The 23,744-nt window shown below is 43.1% G+C and overlaps 1 protein-coding gene across 2 annotated transcripts; it reads left to right on the top strand.

Moving 5' to 3' along the window:
- Window positions 1-964: 964 nt before the first annotated feature.
- On the top strand, window positions 965-20,997 carry MAEL (maelstrom spermatogenic transposon silencer). 2 transcript variants are annotated; one of them, XM_051641210.1, is made up of 13 exons: window positions 965-1,130; window positions 1,923-2,009; window positions 3,920-4,022; window positions 7,162-7,317; window positions 7,830-7,871; window positions 8,606-8,733; window positions 9,450-9,504; window positions 10,101-10,242; window positions 11,460-11,522; window positions 12,595-12,727; window positions 12,981-13,059; window positions 13,812-13,953; window positions 19,474-20,997. In XM_051641210.1, exons 1-12 carry the CDS (start codon window positions 999-1,001, stop codon window positions 13,925-13,927), a joined length of 1,236 nt encoding a protein of 411 aa, XP_051497170.1. In that variant the 5' UTR covers window positions 965-998; the 3' UTR covers window positions 13,928-13,953; window positions 19,474-20,997. The 2 variants fall into 2 exon arrangements, with proteins under 2 accessions (XP_051497170.1, XP_051497168.1); XM_051641208.1 differs by lacking the exon at window positions 19,474-20,997 and having other exon boundaries at window positions 13,812-15,608.
- Window positions 20,998-23,744: the final 2,747 nt, after the last annotated feature.

The following is a 23,744-nucleotide window of genomic DNA, read 5'->3' as shown; positions in this document are numbered from 1 at the left end:
TTACTCTTTTGTTTTGAAAAAGCCACAAAGATGATGAAGGGAGTGGAACATCTCCCTGATGAGGAAAGGCTGAGGGAGCTGGGTCTCTTTAGCTTGGAGGAGACTGAGGGGCAACATCATCAGTGTTTACAAGTAAGTTAAGGGTGAGTGTCAGGAGGACAGAGCCAGGCTTTTTTTCAGTGATGTCCAGTGATAGGACAATGGGCATTGGTTGCAAACTGGAGCATAGGAGGTTCCATGTAAACATCAGAAAAAACTTCTTTACTGTGAGAGTGACAGAGCCCTGGGACAGGCTGCCCAGAGAGGTTGTGGAGTCTCCTTCTCTGGACATTCAAAACCCGCCTGGACACGTTCCTGTGTGATGTGCTCTGGGTCACCCTGCTCTGGCAGGGGGGTGGGGCTGGGTGACCTCCCGAGGTCCCTCCCAGCCCCTAAGATTCTGCGATTCTGTGAAAATCAGGATTCTGCCATGTTGTGAGGGTGGGGAGGCTGCACTTTGAATGTCTACGAGAACTCGCTGCAGCTGTTGCTCCCACGGGGCATTCCTCATCCTTCAGCACCCAAAGAACATTAAAAAAAACCCAAACAAAACGAAATAACAAACAAAAACCACACACACATTAAAAAAACAAACAAAAAGAAAAAAACAACAACACCCGAAGAAACAAACAACTGAACAAACCCCAAACAAAACCAAAACACACACACACCCCCCAAAAACAAACACCCCAACACCGACCAAGCGAACGAACGAAGAGCCCCGCACCGACCCGGCCTGCAGAGACCCCCGCGGCTCCGCGGGGCCCAGCGCGGCCCAGCCCAGGGCGGGCAGGGAGGGAGGCAGGGAGGGAGCCCGGGGGGCCGCCCCAGCAGCCGGCGGGCCCCGGGCCCCGAGGCCGCCGCAGGGCGAGGAGGCGGCGGGCCAGCCCCGCGGAGGCGGGGCCCCGCCGGTGCCCAGCCGCCCTTGCCGCCGGGCGCCGAGGCCCGGGCGGGCCGCCATGCCGCACCGCAGGGGCTCCGCCAGCGCCTACTACTTCTTCGCCCGGGAGCAGCTGCCCGAGCTGCGGCGCCGCGGGCTGCCCGTCAGCTGCGTGGCCGACGCCATCCCCTACTGCTCGCAGGAGTGGGCGGTGAGGGGACCGGGCGCCCTTGTTCCCCTCCGGCCCCGCTGCGCGGGGGGCGGCAGCGCAGGGGCAGGGCAGGGGCAGGGGCAGGGGCAGCGCAGGGCAGGGCAGGGCAGGGGCAGGGCAGGGCAGCACGGGGCAGGGCAGAGCGGGGCAGGGCAGCGCAGGCAGGGCAGGGCAGCGCGGGCAGGGCAGGGCAGGGGCAGGGGCAGGGCAGAGCAGAGCAGAGCAGGGGCAGGGGCAGGGGCAGGGGCAGGGGCAGGGGCAGCGCAGGGCAGGGGCAGGCAGGGCAGGGCAGGGCAGGGCAGGGCAGGGGCAGGGGCAGGGGCAGGGGCAGGGAGGGGCAGGGTCAGGGCAGGGCAGGGCAGCGCAGGCCGAGGGGGAGCCGCGCCCGCCGGCTGGGCCTGGGTGCCCCGCGGCCGCTGCGCCGGGCTGGGTGCCGGCGTGGCTGAAGCGGGAATCTTGAGTAGTAGTCTGGCGGGTGTGGGGTAGCGGGCAGGGGTGTCCTGCCCTGGCCAGAGCGCTCTCCGAAGACCTCTGGCCTCTGGTGGGGAGGTGCTGGTTCTAGGCCTCGCCTGAAGGTGCCCAAAAAGCACGTGCTCTAGGTGTTCTCAGTCCTTCTGGCTTTGTTAGGGAGAAAGGTGCTGGAAGTGCAGGAGTTGGTGTTGGCAGCTGGCAGTTCTCACCAAGATAATGACCTTTGGGAACGCACGATTAGTGTCTTGCGTGGAGTTTGTTAGTGGGACTACTAGAAGGGAGCAGTAAATTGCCTTTTTTTTTTTAACTGTTGCCTTCAAGTCACTGAATGAGGAAGAGAAGATGATATATATGGAGATGGCTCGTAAGTGGAAAGAAAAGAAACACTCTCAGAAGACTGTGAAAGAGGTAAATGCTGAGAAAAGAACACCCTTCAATGTAGCTAAGTAAGTGGAGGAGTAAGAGGTAAATGCTGAGAAAAGAAAACCCTTCAATGTAGCTAAGTAAGTGGAGGAGTAAGCAGTGTTGGGATTTGGTCAGCTCTGATGCTATGGAAGATCACCCACTCTCCATGGCCTGCAGCCTCTGGAGGCTATGGCTGCTGTGATAATCCATGCTGTTATAAAGGGTAAGAGGAAAACTGTTAGACTTCAGGTTGAAGGTGAGAATACTCTCTGCCACTTAAACCAGCACAGTTTTTTTTCCTTTGGGTTCTTACCAAGTAGCAGTAGTTCTCTAACAATTTAGTTTTATGTTTAGCAATATTTTGCAGTGACTGACTTACAGTGTCTTTTTATTTATAATGCTGGAAGTTGGTACATCTTCTGGTCATAGGTTCATGTTGCTTTTGCTTTGTGGAAGTTCTTAATTTAGGTGTTCCTCACCTGATGCCTTGAAATGACATCTTAGATGCAGCTGATACGTAATTCTTAAGTGTGGCTGTGTGGTGGACCAAGTTAATAAAATGTTGTACCCTATGCACAAAAAGAATAATAACACCTTGCCGTTATTTTTAGATTGATTTGATTATTGAGAGAATAGTAATGCAGTGCTGGAGGACAAAATCCCATGATGTAGAAGTAAGCAGTTACAGTAAGCTGAACGTGATTGTAGTCAGAAATAGTGCTGATGGGTCCCTTCTATTATTTACTATCTTGAAAATGTATGTGTGTCCCTTTCACCCCCCCCCTCCTTCTGTCTGTCTCTTTCCCACCATTTCCCTGTAGCATAGTTTCCTTCAGAGTTTTAATTACTTGAGGTCTTAGTAAGCTTGTTTTGTCCAGTCTTGGTTGACAAGTGTAAAAACTTGTGTCAAAGCAAAGAGCCCAATTGAGTAAATGGATAATGCTGCATTGACTTCTTCATCCCATATTGCTAGACACCATGAACTACAAATTTCTTGTGAGGTTACGTTCTAGGTCTTTAAAACGCATGGCTCTAGAGAGAATGAAAGAATGATTGTAGTATGGAGTAACTCGTAAATCTGAATGAGTTAATTTAGTAAATCTAGACTAGTAGGGCAATGTTAGGCAGTGTTTTCTGGTGTTGGGGACCTGCCTGTATGGAAAATAGCTGTTTAGAACATGATTATTGTGTTATTTGAGCAGGCTTGGGGTATGTAATTAGTGAAGTTCCATTTTCATATACAATGGAGAGCTACATGAAATGACAGTTAAGTAATAAACGGAGGCTTTTGGTTTCCTTCTACAACTGGCAGCTTTTTAGAAAACTGTAATCAGGGGAAGGAATAATTCCTTTACCAAAATAAAGAACATAAGCCTTATTGCCTGTCGGTGGAAATAGGGAGGTGTGTATGTATGAGATTATGTGTGTTCTCAATTTATTAATCACATTGCTGTACACAACCACTGCTATTTTGTGTAGTGAAAGGTCTTGGACATTTTTTGGAGGTGACCGGAGCTTACTTGGATGGGACCAGTTCCTCATTTTATTTTAAATAATTCAAACTGATAACCAACAAACTTTGGTTAAAATTGTAGTCTGGATTTAGTGTACCTACATGTGGATGTTATTCCCAATTTGGGTCTTGAATGACTGAATTCTGTAAGACTGCCAGGTTTATCTTCCTGTCCTCCTAAAAGCTTACTGTTCATTTGTGGATTTGCAGTGCTTGATGGGTGCACGTGCCTTTCTTACTTGCTCTGTGCCAGAGCGATCTGATGACTCCCTTAAGGTTTATCAGCTTTTCATCAGTTCCGTGCCTTGGCAACTAAAGCATGTGCCAAACTATTTCATACACTATATGGAAAAAAAATATTGAAATTCCAATTTGAAAAGTTCCTCACTATCTTTTCCAGGTGTGTAATCTGGATCATCCAGTTCCTGATTGTCTGACCACAAAGATGGGCAGTGTTACTTCTCCTCCAGATGCCTCTGCTATGTCTTGGAAGAATGATCAGGGTATAGTAATCTTAAAGCAGTTGATCCTGGTAGATAAAAGCTTGCCCTTTGTAGATATTCTCAAAGTCTGTTTACCTTTTGTTAGTAGCCATCTGTGTCTACTGTTTATTTGTTTTAACCTAATGGTCTACTGTTGTAAAAAGGTCTTTTGTAGTATAGAGGGAAGTTAGTGCAAATGTCCCTGTCATGTCCTGTCTGTCCCCCTCCCCAAAATAATTGTATCCTCTGTTTTTTAGCTTGATGGGAGTATGGTCACTAATAGTTTCTTTATTTCAAGGTTTTTAAGGAAAAAGTAATTCTTCAACTCCTGTTTTTTTATTTACAAGGCCTAATCCAAGTTCAGCATAAAGTAATATTTGTACCAACTTTAAAGCGTGAAGAGTTGTTAGATATCTGTTTAAAATTTATATGGTAGAGGTGTTAAATAAAACTATGACCTGACCTCTGGGAGAATAAAAGAGGGAATATGTATTTTGTTAGTGGTTCTATAACATCCTGGCTAGCTTCCTTATTGAAGAACCATTGAAAACTAAACCTTTCTTATCTGTACTCCCTTTTCAAAAGGATGTTTTTGTTAGAATTGTGTAATGAACACATCCGTAATCTTTTTCCCATGAATATTACATTATTCTGAAAAATGATTAATGAACACTTAGAAGATAAGTCAAGCAGCCAGTTAGTACAAGCTGTGTGTCCTGTGTGGTTAGGTTTCACCTCAGGCCTTTTACCTAACTAGTCTCTTGAAGTATTTTCATGTTGTGATGGTTATGGAGGGACAGGAAACAGTAGCTCCATAAAATGTGTAATAAAATGTGTAATAAAATGTGTTAGTGTCCTCCCTGCCAGAGGTCACGCTCCCCTGTCATTGTGATGCAGATTTGATCAGTTTGATCATGGTGGCTTGGGCTGACATGATTGATCTTTAAACTGAATGAGAGTGATAACAATAACGGGTAACTGAGACGCGTTTTGTGATGCTGCTCCTGAATACTTCTCAGTAAAAGTCCTATATGGTTCCCTGTATCTACATCCATTTTTTCATAAGGTAGATATAGCCCTGCATCTTGTAGAGTTCAAGACCCATGTCAGAGAGCACCAGCATTCAAGCTTAGGACAACTGGTTTTAAATGCCATGAAGTCTGGCATACGGCATCATTTCTGTGTAGAAGCAGTTATACATATCTATTATTTAGTAGAACAAGTAGCATGTTTTGATGAGGGGCAGAACTTAAGGGTTGCCTCTCAGTTCCGGAAGGGCAGGGAACTGCTTGCAAGAGTCCAGTGCAGAGCCACAGAGATGATTAAGGGAGTGGAACATCTCCCTTATGAGGAAAGGCTGAGGGAGCTGGGTCTCTTTAGCTTGGAGGAGACTGAGGGGTGACCTCATCAGTGTTTTATTAAATATGCAAAGGGAAAGTGTTACAGAATCACAGAATGTTTGGAGTTGGAAAGGACCTTAAAGATCATTGAATTCCAACTCCCCTGCATGGGTGGGGACACCTCCCACTAGAACAGGCTGCTCAGAGCCCCATCCAACCTGCCCTTGAACACCTCCAGGGATGGAGCCCCCACAACATCTCTGGGCAGCCTGTTCCAGTGTCTCACCACCTGATCTCTAACCTAAATCTCTCTCAGTTTAAAACCATTACCCCTCGTCCTCTCACTGCAAGCCCCTGTAGAAAGCCCCTTCCCAGCTTTCCTGTAGGCCCCCTTCAGGTACTGGAAGGCCACTATGAGGTCCTCCTGGAACCTTCTTCAGACTAAACAACCCCAGCTCCCTCATCCTGTCCTCATAAGAGAGGTGCTCCAGCCCTCAGATCATTTTTATGGCCCTTCTCTGGACAGGTTCCAACGGGTCCACATATTTCTTGTGCTGGGGGCAGCAGAGCTGGACGCAGTGTTCTAGGTGAGGTCTCACCAGGGCAGAGTAGAGGGGCAGAATCACCTCTCTCCATCTGCTGGCCACACTTTACAGCCCAGGATGGAGTTGGCCTTCTGGGCTGCAACTGCACATTGGTGGCTCATGTCCAGCTTTTGATCCACTAGTACCACCAGGTCCTTTTCCACAGGGCTGCTCTCGGGTGTGACCTCCCCCAGCCTGTATTCATATCTTGGGTTACCTTGGCCCAGGTGCAGGACCCTGCACTTGGCCTTGTTGAACCTCATGGGGTTCATTTGGGCCCACTAGGTGGATGCAGCCAGACTCTTCTCAGTGATGTCCAGTGACAGGACAAGGGGTAACAGGTGCAAGCTGGAGCATTGGAGGTTCCACGTAAACATGAGGAAAAACTTTTGCACATTGAGAGTGACAGAGCACTGGAACAGGCTGCCCAGAGAGGTTGTGGAGTCTCCTTCACTGGAGACATTCAAAACCCACCTGGACACGTTCCTGTGTGATGTGCTCTAGGTGACCCTGCTCTGGCAGGGGGGTTGGACTAGATGATCTTTCAAGGTCCCTTCCAACCCCTAAGATTCTGTGATTCTGTAAAGATTAAATAGCTATGTTAAACTTCAGCAAGAGCATTATGTGACATTCATGAAGAGAAGGACTAAAGTGTATTGTGAAATACTTTTCATAATTGAATACTTTTGAAATTAGTAAACAAAAAATTTATTTCTTAACATTTGCCTTGGATGTTCTTGTTGGCCTTCTTCAGGAGCTCATTTAGCGAAGGAGAAGCAATCCTGTTAATTAGCAGACTTCTCATCTCCTCTTACCTCAGAAGATTATTACCAGCTCATTTATCTTTTGTTGAGTTACTGACTTGAGCTTCTGAGGCTGCTTTGCAGTTACTGATATTTTTTCTAACTTCAAAAGGGTGAAGAGACCTATTCTAACATTCTTGTGGGTTTGATTTTTAATTTTTTTTCCACCTCCCCACTCTGATCTCTACACACAGCAGCATCTATGGAAGGTGTACCAGGACTACTGGTATGCCCAACTCTTGCATAAGTATGTGTTACCTTGTCATCTCATACTGAGATGTGTGATGTGTGTTTTACTTGGGTGTTACCCTACTTTACTCACTTACATGATCAAGCACACCAAAGCTTTCACTGGATGAGGTGAAGCCAGGATGGCTTGCTGTAACCTCTGCTGGCTCTTCTAAAAAGCTTTTTGGTGTTTTCTTTCATTTAGCTGTGATTGCAAACATCTTCTACTTCCTGAACATTTACAGCCATGGCAAGATGCCATCCCACTGTGAACAGCGCTTCCTTCCTTGTGAGATTGGATGTGTCAAGTACTCCCTACAGGATGGCATAATGGATCATTTCCATCACTTCATAGATCCAGGTGAGTTCTAAGGAAGGGAGACAAGAAGTAGTTTGTCTTGCTTTGAGGGGAGAGAGAGGCTTTCTAGTGTCACTGCTGCCCGTGTTTGATTTCTGGTGTTGAGAGGTTTATTTCTTTGACTGTAAGAAGTGTTTGGACTTCTTAAATTATCAGAGCAGTGCTGATTGTTTCTGAAGAGATGAAATTTAAGCGCCAGAACTGCATGAAGTTTCAAAGAGGGTAGAACAAATCCAGCAGGATCTTAAAATGTTTGTGCTTTATACCTCATGCCAATTAATGTTCTTCTTAATTGGACACAAACATACATGCTATAGAACATACTTTGTTTTTTAAAATGCATATAATTGAAAAGAACTTTTTAAAAAATAGTTGTGGAACTTGTACGAGGCCACAAGGGAAAAATGAAGCTGTTCTTTTTGTACATGAAGCTGTGGTGTATAGTTGAGAATTAAGGATCTGTCACTGAGGATGTTGAATGACGATTGTTCTTTTTTCTCCTGTCTCTTCTGCAGAAGTACCACCACGTGGTTTTCGGTACCACTGCCAGGCTGCTAGTGAGTATCAAGGGAGAAAAAGAATGGTATACAAAGGTGTATTATTTTAGATTCAGCTTATCTGATCTGTATCCAAACATTTTTTCAAGTCTGCAGTTCTTCCTTCTGGGAACTCATCACATTTCAATGAGAAAGAAGTGACAGAGCAGCTTGTTGCAGTTGCCTTTTATATGTTTCTTGTACCCACAAACGGCAGAGCACTTCATGCATCTTGTCAGTGGCAGTTACTTGTATTCTGTCTTCCCATTTTAGTTAACTCAAAGATACTAGTTTGCATTTAAACCTTAAGTGTTTTGCAGCTTTACTTATATCACAAAGTTAAAGTATTTATACCCTTGTTGTGTCTGGCTGGGCCTGCCACATTTCCCTTGCGACTCCTGTGCAGTGTTTATAGATTCCAGTTAGTTTCTGTGAGGTTACTTCCTCCCCCTATGTACAGAGGGAATAAACTTGGCCCGTGTTTTTCTATGTCAAATACTTAGATAATGGCCTTCTTTTAAAAGGGATAAGTGTATCTGCATGTGTGTGTTTGCTCACAGCCTGGACCTGCCAGTCTTCTGCTGAGGGAAGCAGGATTTTGATAGATCAGTTACAGACTCTGCCTGGACAGGAGGTGTTTTGTGTGTATACGTATACGTATATAAAAAGATAGAAAGGAGGGGGGGACTGTATCATTTAAGGAAACAGGACTTCTCATAACTTGTGGTTGTTTTTTTTTCCCCACCCTTCACTAGGTGATGCCACTCATAAGATCCCTATCTCTGGATTTAATCTTTCACGTACTGGTTATGCAGTCGTCTTACGGGAACTCCTTGAGTTTATCCGGCCAGCCAGTGGTGGTCGGCCTTGCTTCTACTGCAGGGTATGGTCAAGGTCAAAGGAAGATGCTCTAAATCAAAATCTCCAATTTCACTTCTGTTGGATGACTAAGGAGATACCTCACTCTAAAACCCAATCAGTGTGCAAATGAGTGGGAAAAGACACTCAATTCCAAAGTTTCCCAATTCCATGCAGGAAAAAATGGCCCCTAGAAGCAGCTAACCTTTTTATAAACCAGAGACCTAATTTTCTGCCTTCTTATTTTCAGCCTGCACTTCTGGCACTAGTCTACTGATGAACATTTCACTTGGTCTCTGATATTGTTTTGACTTAGGTTAAAGGCTTTTAAGATTGACTTAAATTGGCTGTGCTGAATAATAGTCACACAATCCTGCTTTTCTAATGGATGTTTTTACATTTTTATGACACTTTCCTATGACAATACCATACATCTTAATTTTTGCTCAAATTTCATTTGCCAGTGATCAAAACAGAATGTTAAGATTCAGAGGCATTCAAGCTTCATGACAGCTGTATTATGTTTTGACTCAATTTGGGCCTAATTAACAAGGTGGGAGGGTTAAGATTTTGGGCTGCATCCATAAATACAGGGCTCTGAAGAAGCACATGTATGTTCAGTCCCACAAACACTGAATTTTGCTTTGGAGTTGATTTTTTCAGATGTAGTCAGGAGTCTTGCAGATACCAGAATTATGTACTGTACTTTGTCAGTGTGACTAAAATTTTTCTTTCCTCTAGTCTAACGACAGATTCCAAATTAGCTGGTGTCTCAATCGAATGGCTAGTGTAACAGGTGGGAAACTGATCATTTTTGGCTTCTCCCCCCCCCCCACTTCCCTCCTTCCCCAAGAAATAAGGGTTATGTAATCCTGGGCAGCTGTATTTGTCAGAAAATCATCGGGTGTCAAAGGTTTAATAAAGCTGGTACTGATAGCTAGAACTGCTTTGCATGCTTCTCCCTCTTTTCCTCCCCATTGGTGTCAGTAAAACAGCAGCATGATCAGCTGACTGGCTAATGAGCACATATATAGAATAACATCCACTGTTTCTTGCTCAGCCAATTAAAGGAGCACTAGAGGCAGTGAGGCTACTGTGAAGGTGAGTATATGGTAGCACACAGGAAAACTAACAGCTTCTGAGGAGAGACAGCCTACAAGTAGGATACATAATTACTGAAGTGGAGAAAATTATGAGAATATAGGACGACCCACTTTTCTTGGAAGCCAGGTTTTATTAAAACCGCTGGTGGAATTACCTGTTCAGGTTTACAAGAGCTTTGATGCTCTGGTAGGAGGCTAGGCAGTGAGCAGGGACTGACAGAGAAGGGAGTGCAGCTGAATATTCACTGACACATTTGTTCTCCTGACCTTGGTTTTCTCTGAACCATAGGCATTGAGAGCCATCCAGAGGTTCTTGCTGTAGAAGACCTGGTAATAGAACTATACCGGAAGAAATACCAAAAGGAGCCATCCAAGACTTGGGTGTCTAGAGAAATGGATGTCTTCCTGTGGGATTTCTCCAGTAATACCAGGTACACTGGATTCTTCTTTGTGGAAATGTGTATTCACCTGATGTGTCTTGGTGCCCTCCATAGAGCTTGTGTGGTGCTGGACTAGAACGTTCTGCAGGCTGCCTAACCAGAAATGCTTCTTGTCACATCGTGAATACCACTGGAAATGAAAAATACTTTCCCAAAAGAAGTGTAAAGATAGATGGCTTTTAATGCTGAGTCTGAGGCCTGATGTAAAGGAGCGGTAAACATGGGAATAAATTATATTGTGGTATTTAACTGGAGTTCATAGGAGTGAGAAGATGGAAACTCTTAGAAGTATAATTTGGACGGTATCTGGTTGTTGCTGTGTATCAAATGCCTCATGCTGCTACTGTGATGAGGGACGAGGTATGTTTGTAAGTGGTATAAATCAAGCTCTCAAGCATAAGCTTTAAGGTAGTGCCTAAAGTTTTTCTTCCAGAATGAATGTTTTTTTACTGCACATCTGAAATCCTGTTTACTTGGTAGGATTTTTATTTTTTCCCTTTTTTTCCCTATGTGTCTTGAATGGTAAAGCTTTTCCTGCTTTCAGATTCTTCCATGTTTGTACAAAGAAGTGCTAGGTAGCTTATGGTGTTGCAGGGGAAAATTTAGTGGTGACTCAGTTAACTTATAAATATACTTTGCTACTATTTTAGGTAAGAACCAGTAATTTGATCTTAAATTTTAGTAGTGGTTTTTTTTAATATTATGCTTGAAAATCTGCTTACAATATGGGCTTTTTAAGAGCCATTGGGATAATCAGTGTCACTTCATCTTTTTATAGTCACGCAGTTTTCCATTTCCATTAGTGTCTTCACACTAGTGAGAGACAGCAAGAATGGAAAAATGTACTTTTAAAGCATTTGGAGAGGAAAGTAGAGATGCTTATACTGAGGGGAAGTGTTTTACATGAATAGGAAACTTCAAGTTGTTACCTTTAAATTCCATTTGTCTCTTAGGATTCTCTTTTCTTCCCCCCATCTCAGCACGAAGCAGGTTGCCTATTAAGTGTGTCTTTTAAGTCTGCATAAACTACTTCAAGTTTAGTTATTGAATTCTGGTCCTCTGAAATTTCCAAGATACTATATGGTCACTGAGACAAAAAGAAATACCATCTTTAATATTTGTTCCTGTTCCTTCTGACCAGACCAGCTATTCATGTTGATTAATGAGATAGATACTTCTAAAATATGCCTGAACTTTATTTCATGTAGGTGCAAGTGGCATGAAGAAAATGACATAGTCTGCTGTGCCCTGGCATCCTGTAAGAAAATAGCGTGAGTATTACTGAGGATTTCTCTGCAGGATGATGACTTCCCATTTTGTTAATAGGCTGATGGTTTTGGCTCTGGGTTCTCTAACTGCCTGGAGCATTGTAGTTCTAGATCTTGATTTTTATGTATTCCCTCCACCCCCAGGATTATGTTCTGTTTGTACCATTCATTATTGTTTGTATGGCTTAGCAGTAGGCTGTAAGTCTTAGCATTTAGATGTAATTTCTGTGGTAGTAACTTCAGTCACTCTGAGGTCATCCTTTCACTATTTCTACTTACTGTTGGAGAGCTGAGAGAAGAAGAATTTGCATTAGAACTCAATTTTTCTTCAAAGGTTTAGTGTATGTGTATTTGGTGAGAAATTCTCAGTATGTTCTAGTATATAGCATCGTTAAGTTTGGAAAAAACCTTTAAGATCATCAAGTCCAACTGTCAACCTGACACCACCATGTCCACTACAACACTGTCCCGAAGTGCCACATCTACACTTTGAACACCTTCAGGGCTACCCACTTCCCTGGGTAGCCTGTTCCAATGCTTGACCACTCTTTCAGTAAATAAAGTTTTCCTAATATCCAATCTAAACCTCCCCTGGAGTTTTATCTCTACTTTGGAAACTTCTATACTGCCTTACATATAAGTTAGATACTTAAGGTTCTGTAATCGTTTTGGTGTGGGGAAAGGGGAAGTAAGTCGTTAGGAAGCAGGGAAGTGCCATTTGATATCTCAGTAGTAGTAGCACTTTGAGAGAGATAATTATGAGTAGTCTTCAATTAAAAAGATTCTTATTATGTACTGCCATGTCTTGCAAAAAAAAGTTGCTTTTCACACTTCTAAGTGGCAGGGCTTGATAGTGTGGGAAAGCAGTTGTAATTTCATGTGTAGCTGTAGAATAGGCTGGTGGTCTTAGAAGGATGTAGGGTAACTAGCTGCTGCAGTGGTGTCCTTCTGCCCTCTGTGCATCTCAGTCCGTGGTTGCTTTTGTTTGTCAGTTGAAGAACTAAAAATGCCCTGCTTCTGTACTTAAGCATTACATCCCTCTAAGCCGAAGTTCTCTTGTTTTCTTTTTGTCAAGTTACTGCATCAGTAAATCTTTAGCTAATGTGTATGGAGTCTCACTGACAGCAGCTCACCTGCCTCTTCAAGACTCTGATTATGGTGAAAGCACAAATACCAAGATGGTGATACTGGATGCTAGACGTTTTCAGGTAAGATTCTTTAAACTGGTATCCTATTTTATTTCTAGTTAAATGCTCAAACATTCCAATTTCAGGTTAGCTGTTTTCTCTTTGGGTGCTGTCTTTTGTGACACATTTTGGGCAGATTGATGGAAGAAAAATAGTCACTAGCTGGGTAATTTCTTGTGATTTTTTTGACCATAATTCGTAGGGTTTATGGATAGTTTTATGTACTGCATTTTAGAAGACACATATTATTTTGAATGTTTATATCTTCATACAGAAAGTGGAGGCTGGGGATTCTGGATGTGTCAGACGTTTTGCTTCTCCAAGTCAGGATCAAGAATTCGTCCCTTCCAATTGTGAGTTTGAAACTTCTGCATTTGTAAAGGAATGAGGTACTTAAACTTAATCCAATTGCTACTTTTTCAAATTTCTGGGCTTAGAAAAAGCTTAAGCAACTCTGCATGGGCTGCACTTATTCCCTCTTGTGGATTCCAGTGAATTTCTGAAGATGTGAATGTAGAGCTGCCCTTTTCTTACTGGACACAATCTACGGCTAAAAAAGTCTCTCAAAAGTTAGTTTTTCTTATAAATGTTGTTCTCTAATTTATACCCCATTACTTGTCTGGTACATAAAATATCTTCTCATATTCTTAGGTGCTTTGAGACAGGGCTATCTTTAAATACTCTCCTTGCACTTAAGTTATTATCTGTGCACACTTCAGCTGGTACTTGGTATAAGTATTCTATTGTAATTCAGTTTATAAAGACTGCTCATTTAAAGTCTTTTTGGAAACTATTTTTTTTTAATAGAAGGCATGTGAGCTCAGTTGATCTGAGAAGTTCACGTCTAATCTTCAGAGAAACAGAATCAAGTTTGCAAGATTAATAGTTCTAAAATACATGCTGAATTAAACTCTGAAACTGTTCCAATCATAAATCATGAGATCTTACGGTCTTGGTGTTTATAGAGGACACAAAAGACCTGTCTCGGGCTATTTGTGTCAGAGCTATTGTATAGGTTCAGATACACAGTATATGAAGAACAATTCTATTAACTTCCACAAGCTTTAATGCTGACTTGATTTGCAAACTGTATTTAATTTAATAGGTGATTCTCCACGTGGTGTGAAGACTTCCCTTTCTGGAACAAGTATCATGCGAGGAAGAGGAATTATTCGATTGCTGAGAAGTGCATCGGATCTGTCCAAGTCTTTCAGCAACTGAAAATCTTGTTTACATCCAGGACAGCTGTAAATTCTGATTTTCCTTGTTTCTCTAAGATAACCAGCAGTTTCTCTGAGTTGTTTTTCATCTTGTGTGCAACCCTTGACAGTTGGAAGTTCTTGTTAGAAAGATAAAACTATTAACTGGATTTAAAGAAGACAAAAATCTCATCTGTTATCTACAGGAGACTTACTTTGAAGAGATTTTACAGTTGCGTCTTCTCTTTAAAAATACATGCCATACTAGTTCTGTTTCTTAATGGATGGAGTGCAAATTCAAGATCAATTAGTCAATATTAGAATATTGGATTAGAATAATTATTTAGTGGCCAATGTGACTTTAAACAAGGGATTTATTTCTTCTTTAATAACCTTCTTCCCCTCTTCTGCGTGTGGAAAAGAGAATTTCAGTGCTTAACGGTCCCTTTCAAAAAAATGATGGGGAGGAGCATTGGAGGTATCAAGGGCTGCACTAGGGGAATTTAAGGTGTAATAGTCTCAAAGGTGTGCTCTTCATCTGTCATTTCCAGCCATGAAGAATTTGAGTGGTCATTTGAGGCTGAAAAGCAGACATTCAATGTCTTGGAAGAAATATGATGGCAAATTTGTCAATCTATTAATGTTCTTTTAGAGAGACAGACTATATACATCAGGAACAAGTACAACATAGATACAAGTTTTTCCTTTGCATCAGTTTTCTGTTTAAATAATGCACGTCCCTCAAACTGAAGTGCAGGTGTTATAGGGTTATTTGGTTTTTTTAAAAGGAATATAAAATTCTAACTGATGTATTAATATTCAGATATAATTTCACAAATTTTGTTACACTGGGTAGATACCAGTCATAATCATTTGAGGGCACTTAAAAACTGGGAGACTCTGGTGTTTCTCTAGGAAGTTAGCTTTTCCGTTTTATGGAGGTACAAGTCTTGGACTTGTCCCAGAAAGTTACTTGTTGTCTGAGCCCATCCTTTGTCCACATGTCTTTAAGCAACTGATTCTCAGAAATAAGAGCTTATTTTTTTTTTTGAGTTGTTTCTGCATTTTGTTCCAACTGAGGTACAGTTGTGAAGTACTATTTCCATAGCAACTAAGTGTGAGAAGATACTGATTTCATTCCATGTAGGAATTTAAACTCAAAAATAGGTAGTCCATGCTTTTGGATAATAGGAAAAAAATTAAAAAGCCAAAACAAATGAACTTGACTAAGCAAAACCCAAAACCCAACCAAAATAAGAGGTCAGCACATTTATTAATAAATTCAAGTTGCCGGTTTAGCTGGAAACCTGTTATGGTTGCTTTGTGGCCCCTTGAGGCCCTTCTTCCAGTATTGCAGGATGACAGAACCATTTTGATGCCTCTTATGTAACAGTTTGCTGATATCACGGATTATTTTTTTATTAGTCTGTATTTGCTTCCTGTGAGGCTGTTGTTCTACCTGCTACTTTTCACCAGATAAGGGACAATAAATCTCTGAGATTGACTAATGAAGCATCTGGGATGTTGTAACAGTGTTAAGAGTGTCTAGTTATAGTGGTAAAGGCTTCTCTGCATTGGAATAGAGTTGAGTTGTACATTTCTTAACTGACATCCATTGCTGCCTTGACATTTCAAAACATACGGAACTGTAATATTTGAATTATTTTCAGAGGTCGGTGTTGCAATAAAAGTTTCATGGTTCAGTCCTTCTAAAGAAGAGAATTATTGATAAAGTATTCGACATCAGTGTAAGTACACAAACCTAAAAGCATTTGTGACTATGCTTAAGGTATTATGTATCTTCAAGACTGAGATAAAAAATGTGAGCAGAAGTGGAGAAAACCAGAGCTTTTCCACGAGTTAGGGTTAGTTAACCCAGAGTCAGGGTTCCATGGCATGTCTGTACCTTATCACCTGTGACTTAGCACATAAGCTGTAGAAGACCTAGTTACATGCTCTTGGCAGTGGGCTGTTAACTAGGGCAGTAAGTGACTTACTATAATAGCCAACAAACTGTGATGTTTTTTGCAGTGAAAACTATGATCTAGTATAATGAGGACACTTAACTTGATGTAGCCCATTTAATATTCTGTGTATATTGAGGGAGACCCTTAACAGCTACTGGAGCATGATAGAAAATTCTTTCATTTTGGAGCTCTGCTTTCCTAGATGTTTCAGCATTTGAAACTGATTTCTCGAAAAATAACTTCTGCTTAAAAAACACAATACAGTAATGCTTCTCTCCTTTAATGGAAGAGTAAAGATGAGGGAAGGTTGGTGACTTGCAACCTTAGTGCACTCTGAAAAGCAGGAATAGTACTGGTAAGGCACAACCTGTTGAGTCAAAGTCAGAACAAAATTCTTGCCACTTGCATAGTAAAGGCAGAATGGCTTTTGAGTAGAGTTTGAGTGAGGCAGCTTAGGAGCTTTCACAGAATCACAATGTCAGGGGCTGCAAGGACCTCTGGAGATCATCTAGTCCAACCCGCTAGAGCAGGATCCCCTAGAGCAGGTTACACAGGAACACATCCAGGTGGGTTTTCAGTGTCTACAGGGATGGAGACTGCACAACCTAGGCAGCCTGTTCCAGTGCTCTGTTACCCTCAGAGTAAAGAAGTATTTTCTTACATTTAGGATAAACCTCCTGTGCACCAGTTTGTGACCATTGCCCCTTGTTCTGTCACTGAACACCACTGAGGAGAGTCTGACCCCATCCTCCTGACAGCTGCCCTTTAGATATTTGTAAGCATTGATGAGATTCGCCCCTCCTTTTCTCTAAGCTAAACAGACCCAGCTCCCTCAGCCTTTCCTCATAGGGTGGATGCTCCAGTTCCTTAATCATCTTAGTGGCCCTTTGCTGGACTCTCTCCAGTAGCTCCTTGTCCTTCTTGAACTGGGGAGCCCAGAACTGCACACTCTAGGTGAGGCTTCACCAAAGCAGAGCAGAGGGGGAAGATAACCTTCCTCAACCTGCTGGCCACATTCTTCTTAATGCTCCCCAGGGTGGCATTGGCCTTCTTGGCTGTGAGGGCACATTGCTGGCTGATGGTCAGTCTGTTGTCCACCATGATTCCTAGGTCTTTTTCCCCAGAGCTGCTTTCCAGCAGCTCAACCCCTCACCTGTACTGGTGCATGGGGTTGTTTTTCCCCAGATGGAGTACTCCACACTTGTCCTTGTTGAACTTCATTGTTTCTCCCTGCTCAACGCTCCAACCTGTCCAAGTCATGCTGGATGGCAGCACAGCCTTCTATGTTGGCCAATCCACCTAGTTTTGTATCATCAGCAAATCTGCTGAGAGTATGCTCTGTCCCTTCCTCTGGCTCACTGATAAACGTATTGAACAGGACTGGACCCAGTACTGATCCCTGGGGGACACCACTAGTCACAGGTGGCCAGCTGGACTCGGCCCCACTCACCACAGCTCTCTGGGCTCTATCTTTCAGCCAGTTCCCAGTCCATCTCACTACCCAGTCAGCCAATCCACACTTCTCAAGCTTGGCTGCAAGGATGCTCCAAGGAAACTGACAAAAGCCTTTCTGAGGTCGAGGTAGACCATGTCAACTGCTCTCCTCTCATCTGTCCATCTAGTTTTGCCATCGTAAAAGGCTATCAGATTGGTCAAGCATTACTTCCCCATGGTGAATCCATGATGCCTACTCTTGATAACCCTCCTCTCCTCAATGTGAGATGACACCAAGAGTAAGCCATTCCATCACCTTTCCAGGGATGGAGGTATGCCTAACAGGTCTATAGTTACCCGAGTCATCCTCCTTACTCTATTAATCATGTACTCTCCCCATGGTAAAAAGTAACTAACTTAATACTATGGGTGTATAGGCACCATGCAAATTTAACTGCCTTATGAGTTCTTTACGTAAAAGAAACATTTAACAGATTCTATCAGACATGACTTTCTGTTCTCCCATTAGTCTCCCATTATTCTGCTCTGATGAGACCCCACCTAGAGTACTGTGTACAGTTCTGGGGCCCTCAGCACAAGAAAGATGTAGACCTGTTGGAGAGGGTCCAGAGAAGGGCCACCAAAGTGATCAAAGGGCTGGAGCACCTCTGCTATGAAGACAGGCTGAGAGAGTTGAGGCTGTTCAGCCTAGAGAAGAGAAGGCTCTGGGGAGACCTTACAGCACCTTCCACTGGGGAGGGGCTTTTCACCAGAGAAGATAGTGGTAGGACAAGGTGTAATGGTTTTAAACTGAGAGAGGGGAGATTTAGGTTAGATATTAGGAAGAAATTCTTCACTATAAGGGTGGTGAGGAGCTGGAATGGGTTTCCCAGGGAGGTTGTTGATGCCCCATCCCTGGAGGTTTTTAAGGCCAGGTTGGACGAGGTTTTGTGCAACCTGGTCTAGTGGTAGGGTTCCCTGCTCATGGCAGGGGAGTTGGAGCTTGATGATCTTTAAGGTCCCTTCCATCCTTAGTGATTTTATGATTCTAGTGTAGCTTACTCAGACCTGTGACAGTAATGGGTGAAAGTCCTTGCAGCTTTGCATATGCATTGGAAAGTTAATAGGTGGTTTTGTTCTTGTTATACAAGTACATGAATTGTGCATTACTACTCTCTACTATAAAGGTTTTGGCTAGGAGACCAGTTGTCTGTGGGTCATAAAACCAAGATGGACTGTGGTGACAACTTTGCTAATCTAGTCTACAACACTGGTATATTAACCTGTAGTCACTTTCTTCTGTTACATTCTATTCAGAGAGTATGTAAGTGATACTGAAAAATAAAGCATGTTCATGTAGAATAAGCAGAAGTCACTGCTTCTATGTAGTAGAAGCTATGAATTTGACTTGTGCACTTCTGGCTTTTCCACCTTCTCCTTTCATTAAACTGTAGAACCTTAGTATGTGGAAGAAGTTCCTATTGACACTATTTCCAGCTAAGAATATTCTTATTAGTACCTTGTATTCTGATTTAGCAGAAATGTTCTCTTAAATATGTACACATATACTGTAGACAGAGTAATACCTGGGCTTGATGTCTTTAATTTAAAATTTGTTTTGGAAGGCTGATCTTAACCAGTAAAGATAAAGGTGATCAAGGCATTCAGTTCTTCAGCCTTCTCCTTGTCCTTTGTGACCAGGTCCCCATTCCCATTCAGATGCATCCACAAAGTCCTTCTTGTTGACCTTCATGAGATTCACCGGATTTAGCTTTGGATGGGCTTTATCTTTCCTAACCCCATACCTGCATGCTCACACAGCATCTCTGTATTTCACCCAGATCACTTCTCCCTACTACTGTCTGGGTTTTGTCAGGAGCTATTTGTTCCACCTTTGCCTGTTTCCTGTATATCTTGGAGGAGGTGATACTTGAAAAATGAACAAGCTCACCTGGACCTTTCTTTTTTTCAAGACCTTGTACCACAAGATTCTTCCAAGTAGATCTCTGAACAAACCAAACACTGCTCTCCTGAGGTCCAAGGTTATAATTTTCCTTTTTGCTTTTTTCCTTCCTCTTAGGATCCTGAATTCTGCTATCTCATGGCTACTGAAGCTAAGTTTGACCCCCAGCCTTCACATCCTTGACCAGTTATTTCTTGTTTCTAGGTATGAGGTCCAGCAGGGAGTCCATCCCCTCCTTGACTTCTCAATCACTTGGATCAGGAGTGTCACATTTCTCCCAGTTGTTTGAAGAAGGCCTCGTGTACTTCTTGATAAGGCTGTCCACAGCAGACCCCCACTAGAATGTCTGCTCTCGATTCCTGACCTGTGAGCTCCTGACTGGCTCATTGGCCATCACCAGATGGAGCTCTGTGCATTCCGACTGCTCTCTCACATAATGAGCAAATCTTCCCTTCTCACGTCCCAAGTGAGAGAAAACAAGCTGGACTGTAAGAGATATGTGGGAAGAGAAGCCTAGGAATCTCTTCACTCCTGAGTCTTCTAGCTTGCGTTATAACTATTTAAGTGAGAGCATTTGTTGTGTCTAAAGTAAAATTAATCTCTTTATTCCATCTCTAGCAATCTGTCAGTCATCAAAATCTTACAAAGTAGAAGGAAGGCAGTAATTTGGTGGGGATTTTCTGGGTGGAGTGTCTGTCAAATATTAGGTGTTAGATTTTGCTGTTCAAATGCATTTCAAACCAGAGGAAGCTGTGCTGTGATCCTTGATCAAACAGCATAGTTGATACTCATTCCACTGGGTGTGTTCTTTGTCAGCTACCTAGGGTGAGGCTCTCATTCTAGTAGAAAACTTGCTTCTATTTCAGGACTCTGTTGTGAGCCACAACAGTCAGATGGTGTTGTGCAGAAGGTCAGATTCTTCTGAATAAAAATTTGTGTGGGGTAACTGAAAACCCATATTCAAGGAAGCCTTGTCTGGATTTCCTTGCAAAATAGCTGTAGTTTTCTGTTCCTGATACCATTTTTTAAACCTGCATAATTAATACAGAGAGACTGTGCTTTTTGACCTGTTAGTTGAGTTTAAAAGTGCTAATCCTTTCCCCTGGCAAGAATTTCAAACTTTCCCCAAAAGTTAAGTGACTCAGATGTATCTGTGAAATAGAGTTTTTAGTTTTTGGTTGATAGATCTTAATGCATCTTAATGCAAAGACTTTAAGATCTTTCCATTTGGAAGCATAAATGTACTGTAGTGGGGCAAGGTAATAACAAGTTTATTATCTAGTTTCTTCTCTCTTGATGACTTCTGCAGGATTATCATCCCTCACTTTCAGTCTAGAATGCACTGTCAGTTATTTTCTATTGCAATGATTCAGTAAAATTAAGAAATCGGCAAACACTTTTATTAGTCTAACACTCTCTTCCCTCACTTCTCCTTGCTTCTGTCTTAGAAGCTCCCACAAGCTTCTCTAATTACAATTTTAAAATAATTCCTCTTACTCCCAAGTGAATAGGTGAAAGGCAGGAGAGAGAAGTTCCAAATTCCCTTATGTTGAGCTATAATAAATTTAGTACTAGTTCCAACGCATCCAGAATTAATCTTGGTTTGCTCATTGTACTGTGAACTTCTTCAGATATAAGACTGCCTCAGTGTCTTTCCTGGAACAGATGATATGAATAAATAGAAAAATAGTGCTGTTACTCTAGCAATAAAAATTATGAGATAATTAACTCTTGTCTGTCTGATCAGTTCTGAATGGTGCTCTCTGCTGAGTCTTGTAATAAGCAGTGGCAGTGCCAGCTTTTGTGTCTGTCTAATACTAGAAGTACTTCTCAAAATACTGAGATGAGTGAGGAAGGCAGCAAGAGCAGACCTTGGGGATTACATGGGAAATGGGTAGGGGTGGAATCCCGAGGGGGCAGCTCCGAAGAATAAAGGAGTTCATTAAGGTTGGCAGTTCATTAAGAGCAGCGTCTTCCAAACGCAAGAACAGCCCATGAATGCAGGCAGACCTAGGGAGACTGTCTTGCCATTACAGGAAACTCATGGCTGCACCCTTGTCCTAGTGCTTAGTATTTCTTTCATTTCAGTCTTTATTAAGATCTCTCAGATCTCAATACTCAGGAAGGGTTCAGAGAGGAGAACGTTGGCAGTGGATGAAGATCGAGTCAGGGATCAGTTTGGAGATCTTGACCCATGTAAGTCCATAGGGCCAGAAAGGGTTAGGGACTGCATCTGAGGATGCCAAGAAAGCTATCAGGTATTTTTTTAAGGCTGTCCTTCACCTTTGAAAGATCCCAGAAAGCATGGAAAGTCCACTGCAATGGAAGGCAAATATTGCATCCACATGCTGAAAGAACCATCTGGGAAGCCAGACTGCTCTGCTTCACTGGACTCCTTGGAAAAACTGTGGAGGGAGTCCTTTTGGAACACAGTTTTGGTATGTGAAGGAGAAGAAAGGGAATGGATTGGCCAAGGCTAATCATACCTGACCAGGTTGAGTGTTTTCTGTGACAGGTTTGTGAATAAAGAGAGAGCAGTAATGGTCATTTACCTTGACTTTAGCAAGGTTTTCAATATGATCTCTCACAGTATGCCTGTATCTAAGTTGGGATGTTACAGTCTAGATAGTGGACAAACAGATGGGTAAAAATCTGGGTTATACTGTATGTGGGGTACTGGAGGCATCTCCCCCAAATCCTGTTTAGTGTCTTCAACAGTGACCAGGAGGAGATGAGGGAGTTCAGAAAACACTGAGTTGGAGAGATCAGCTGATAACACTCGAGGGCAGGATGGCCATGCAGAGGGACCTAAACAGGCGGGATGAGTGGGCCTTGTGGCTGGAGGGGAGGAACCCTATGAAATGCAGAAACGTACTGCACCTAGGAAAGAAGAACCCTTTGCAACAGTACGGCCAGGGCTGGCTCAGAAGAACTCTCCTGAGAAGAAAGCCACGAAGTAAGAAGGGAAAAAAAAATATATTAAAAAATTGGAAGGTGAAATAGGAAAAGGGGGTTGACAAGAATACTTGCCTTGCGAGGTGTATCAGAGGACTCAGAATTCTGACTTGTCTTTACCTCCATGCTTCTCCTGCATTGTGGTGATCTGTCTCTCCTCTCAGGTCATGTAACTTTTGTTTCATCACTCTATCACTCATAAACAATAGCTATTTGATTGCAACATGCAGTAGACCTTCAATGTTCCTTTAATGGAAAGTTGCCTAAATAGGAGTAACATTTAAAAGCTAAGTGGCTGATATTAGGAACAAATAATGAACATATTTTTCCCCAGTATGCTGTATGGTATGTTGTCTTCAGAATGTTATTAGCAAATAAAAATGTTACTGTGAGTGGAAACAATTGAAGCTGGGAAGCGAAGAAGCAGCATACTGGGGAAATGTTTCTGACCTTTAAACACAACAGGGAAACATGGTACAGTCCTTGTTAATGTAGAATCATAGAATATGCTGAGTTGGAAGGGACCCATCAGGATCATTGAGTCCAGCTCCTGTCCCTGTGTAGGGCACCCCAAGAATCACATGATGTGCCTGAGAGCATCATCCAAATGCTTCTTGAACTCAGGCAGGCTTGGTGCTGTGACCACTTCCCTGGGGAGCTTGTTGTGGTGCTCGACTGCTCTCTGGTGAAAAACCTTTTCCTGATATCCAACCTAAACCTCCCCTGACTCAGCTTCCTGCCACTTCCCTGAGTCCTGTCATTGGCCACAGGAGTGAAGAGATCAGTACCTGCCCCATCTCTTCCCCTCATGAGGAAGCCATAGACTGCAATGAGGTCACCCCTCAGACCCCTCTTCTCCAAGCTGAATAATCCAAGTGGCCTTTATAATTGCTTTGCACAGTGCAGGGTGAGCCAATTTTTCAAATAGCATGCAGGATTTCTGTCCTGCCTACTTTTCACTGGGTTGCTAGACTGATGGAGCGGACTTGTTTACTTCCTTCATGCTTCATTATAGAGTAAATGGCCTGTTGCAGGTTGCTGAGGTAGAGTCATGTCATGGTTTGGGCCCAACACGACAACAAAGAACCAGCCCCATGGCCACTCACTCAACTCCTGCCCTCACACACACTCTGGGATGGGGAGGACAAAGCCCAACAAGAAGCTCCTGGGTCGAGACAAAGGACAAGGAGGGTTCTTCACCAATTAAGGTCCTGGGCAAAACAGACTCATCTTGGGAAAAAATAATAGTTTAATTTCACACTAATCAAACACACACAGGACACAGACAACACACAGAGCAGGGCTTGCATATGTTATCCCACCCCTCCCTTCTTCCCTGGCCCAAATCCCTTTGTTCCCGGTTTCTCTCCCTCCTTCCCCCCAGCGGCACAGGGGGACAGGGGATGGGGTTAGAGTCAGTTCACAGGCTGGTGGTTCCTGCTGCTCCTTCCTCCTCAGGAAGAAGGATTCCTTACAGTCCTTCCTCCCTGCTTCCCCATGGGGTCCCTCCCATGGGAGAG

This window comes from Apus apus, chromosome 1 (assembly GCF_020740795.1).
Source record: "Apus apus isolate bApuApu2 chromosome 1, bApuApu2.pri.cur, whole genome shotgun sequence".
Lineage (NCBI taxonomy): Eukaryota > Metazoa > Chordata > Aves > Apodiformes > Apodidae > Apus > Apus apus.
This window is presented reverse-complemented; position numbering and strand designations above follow the sequence as displayed.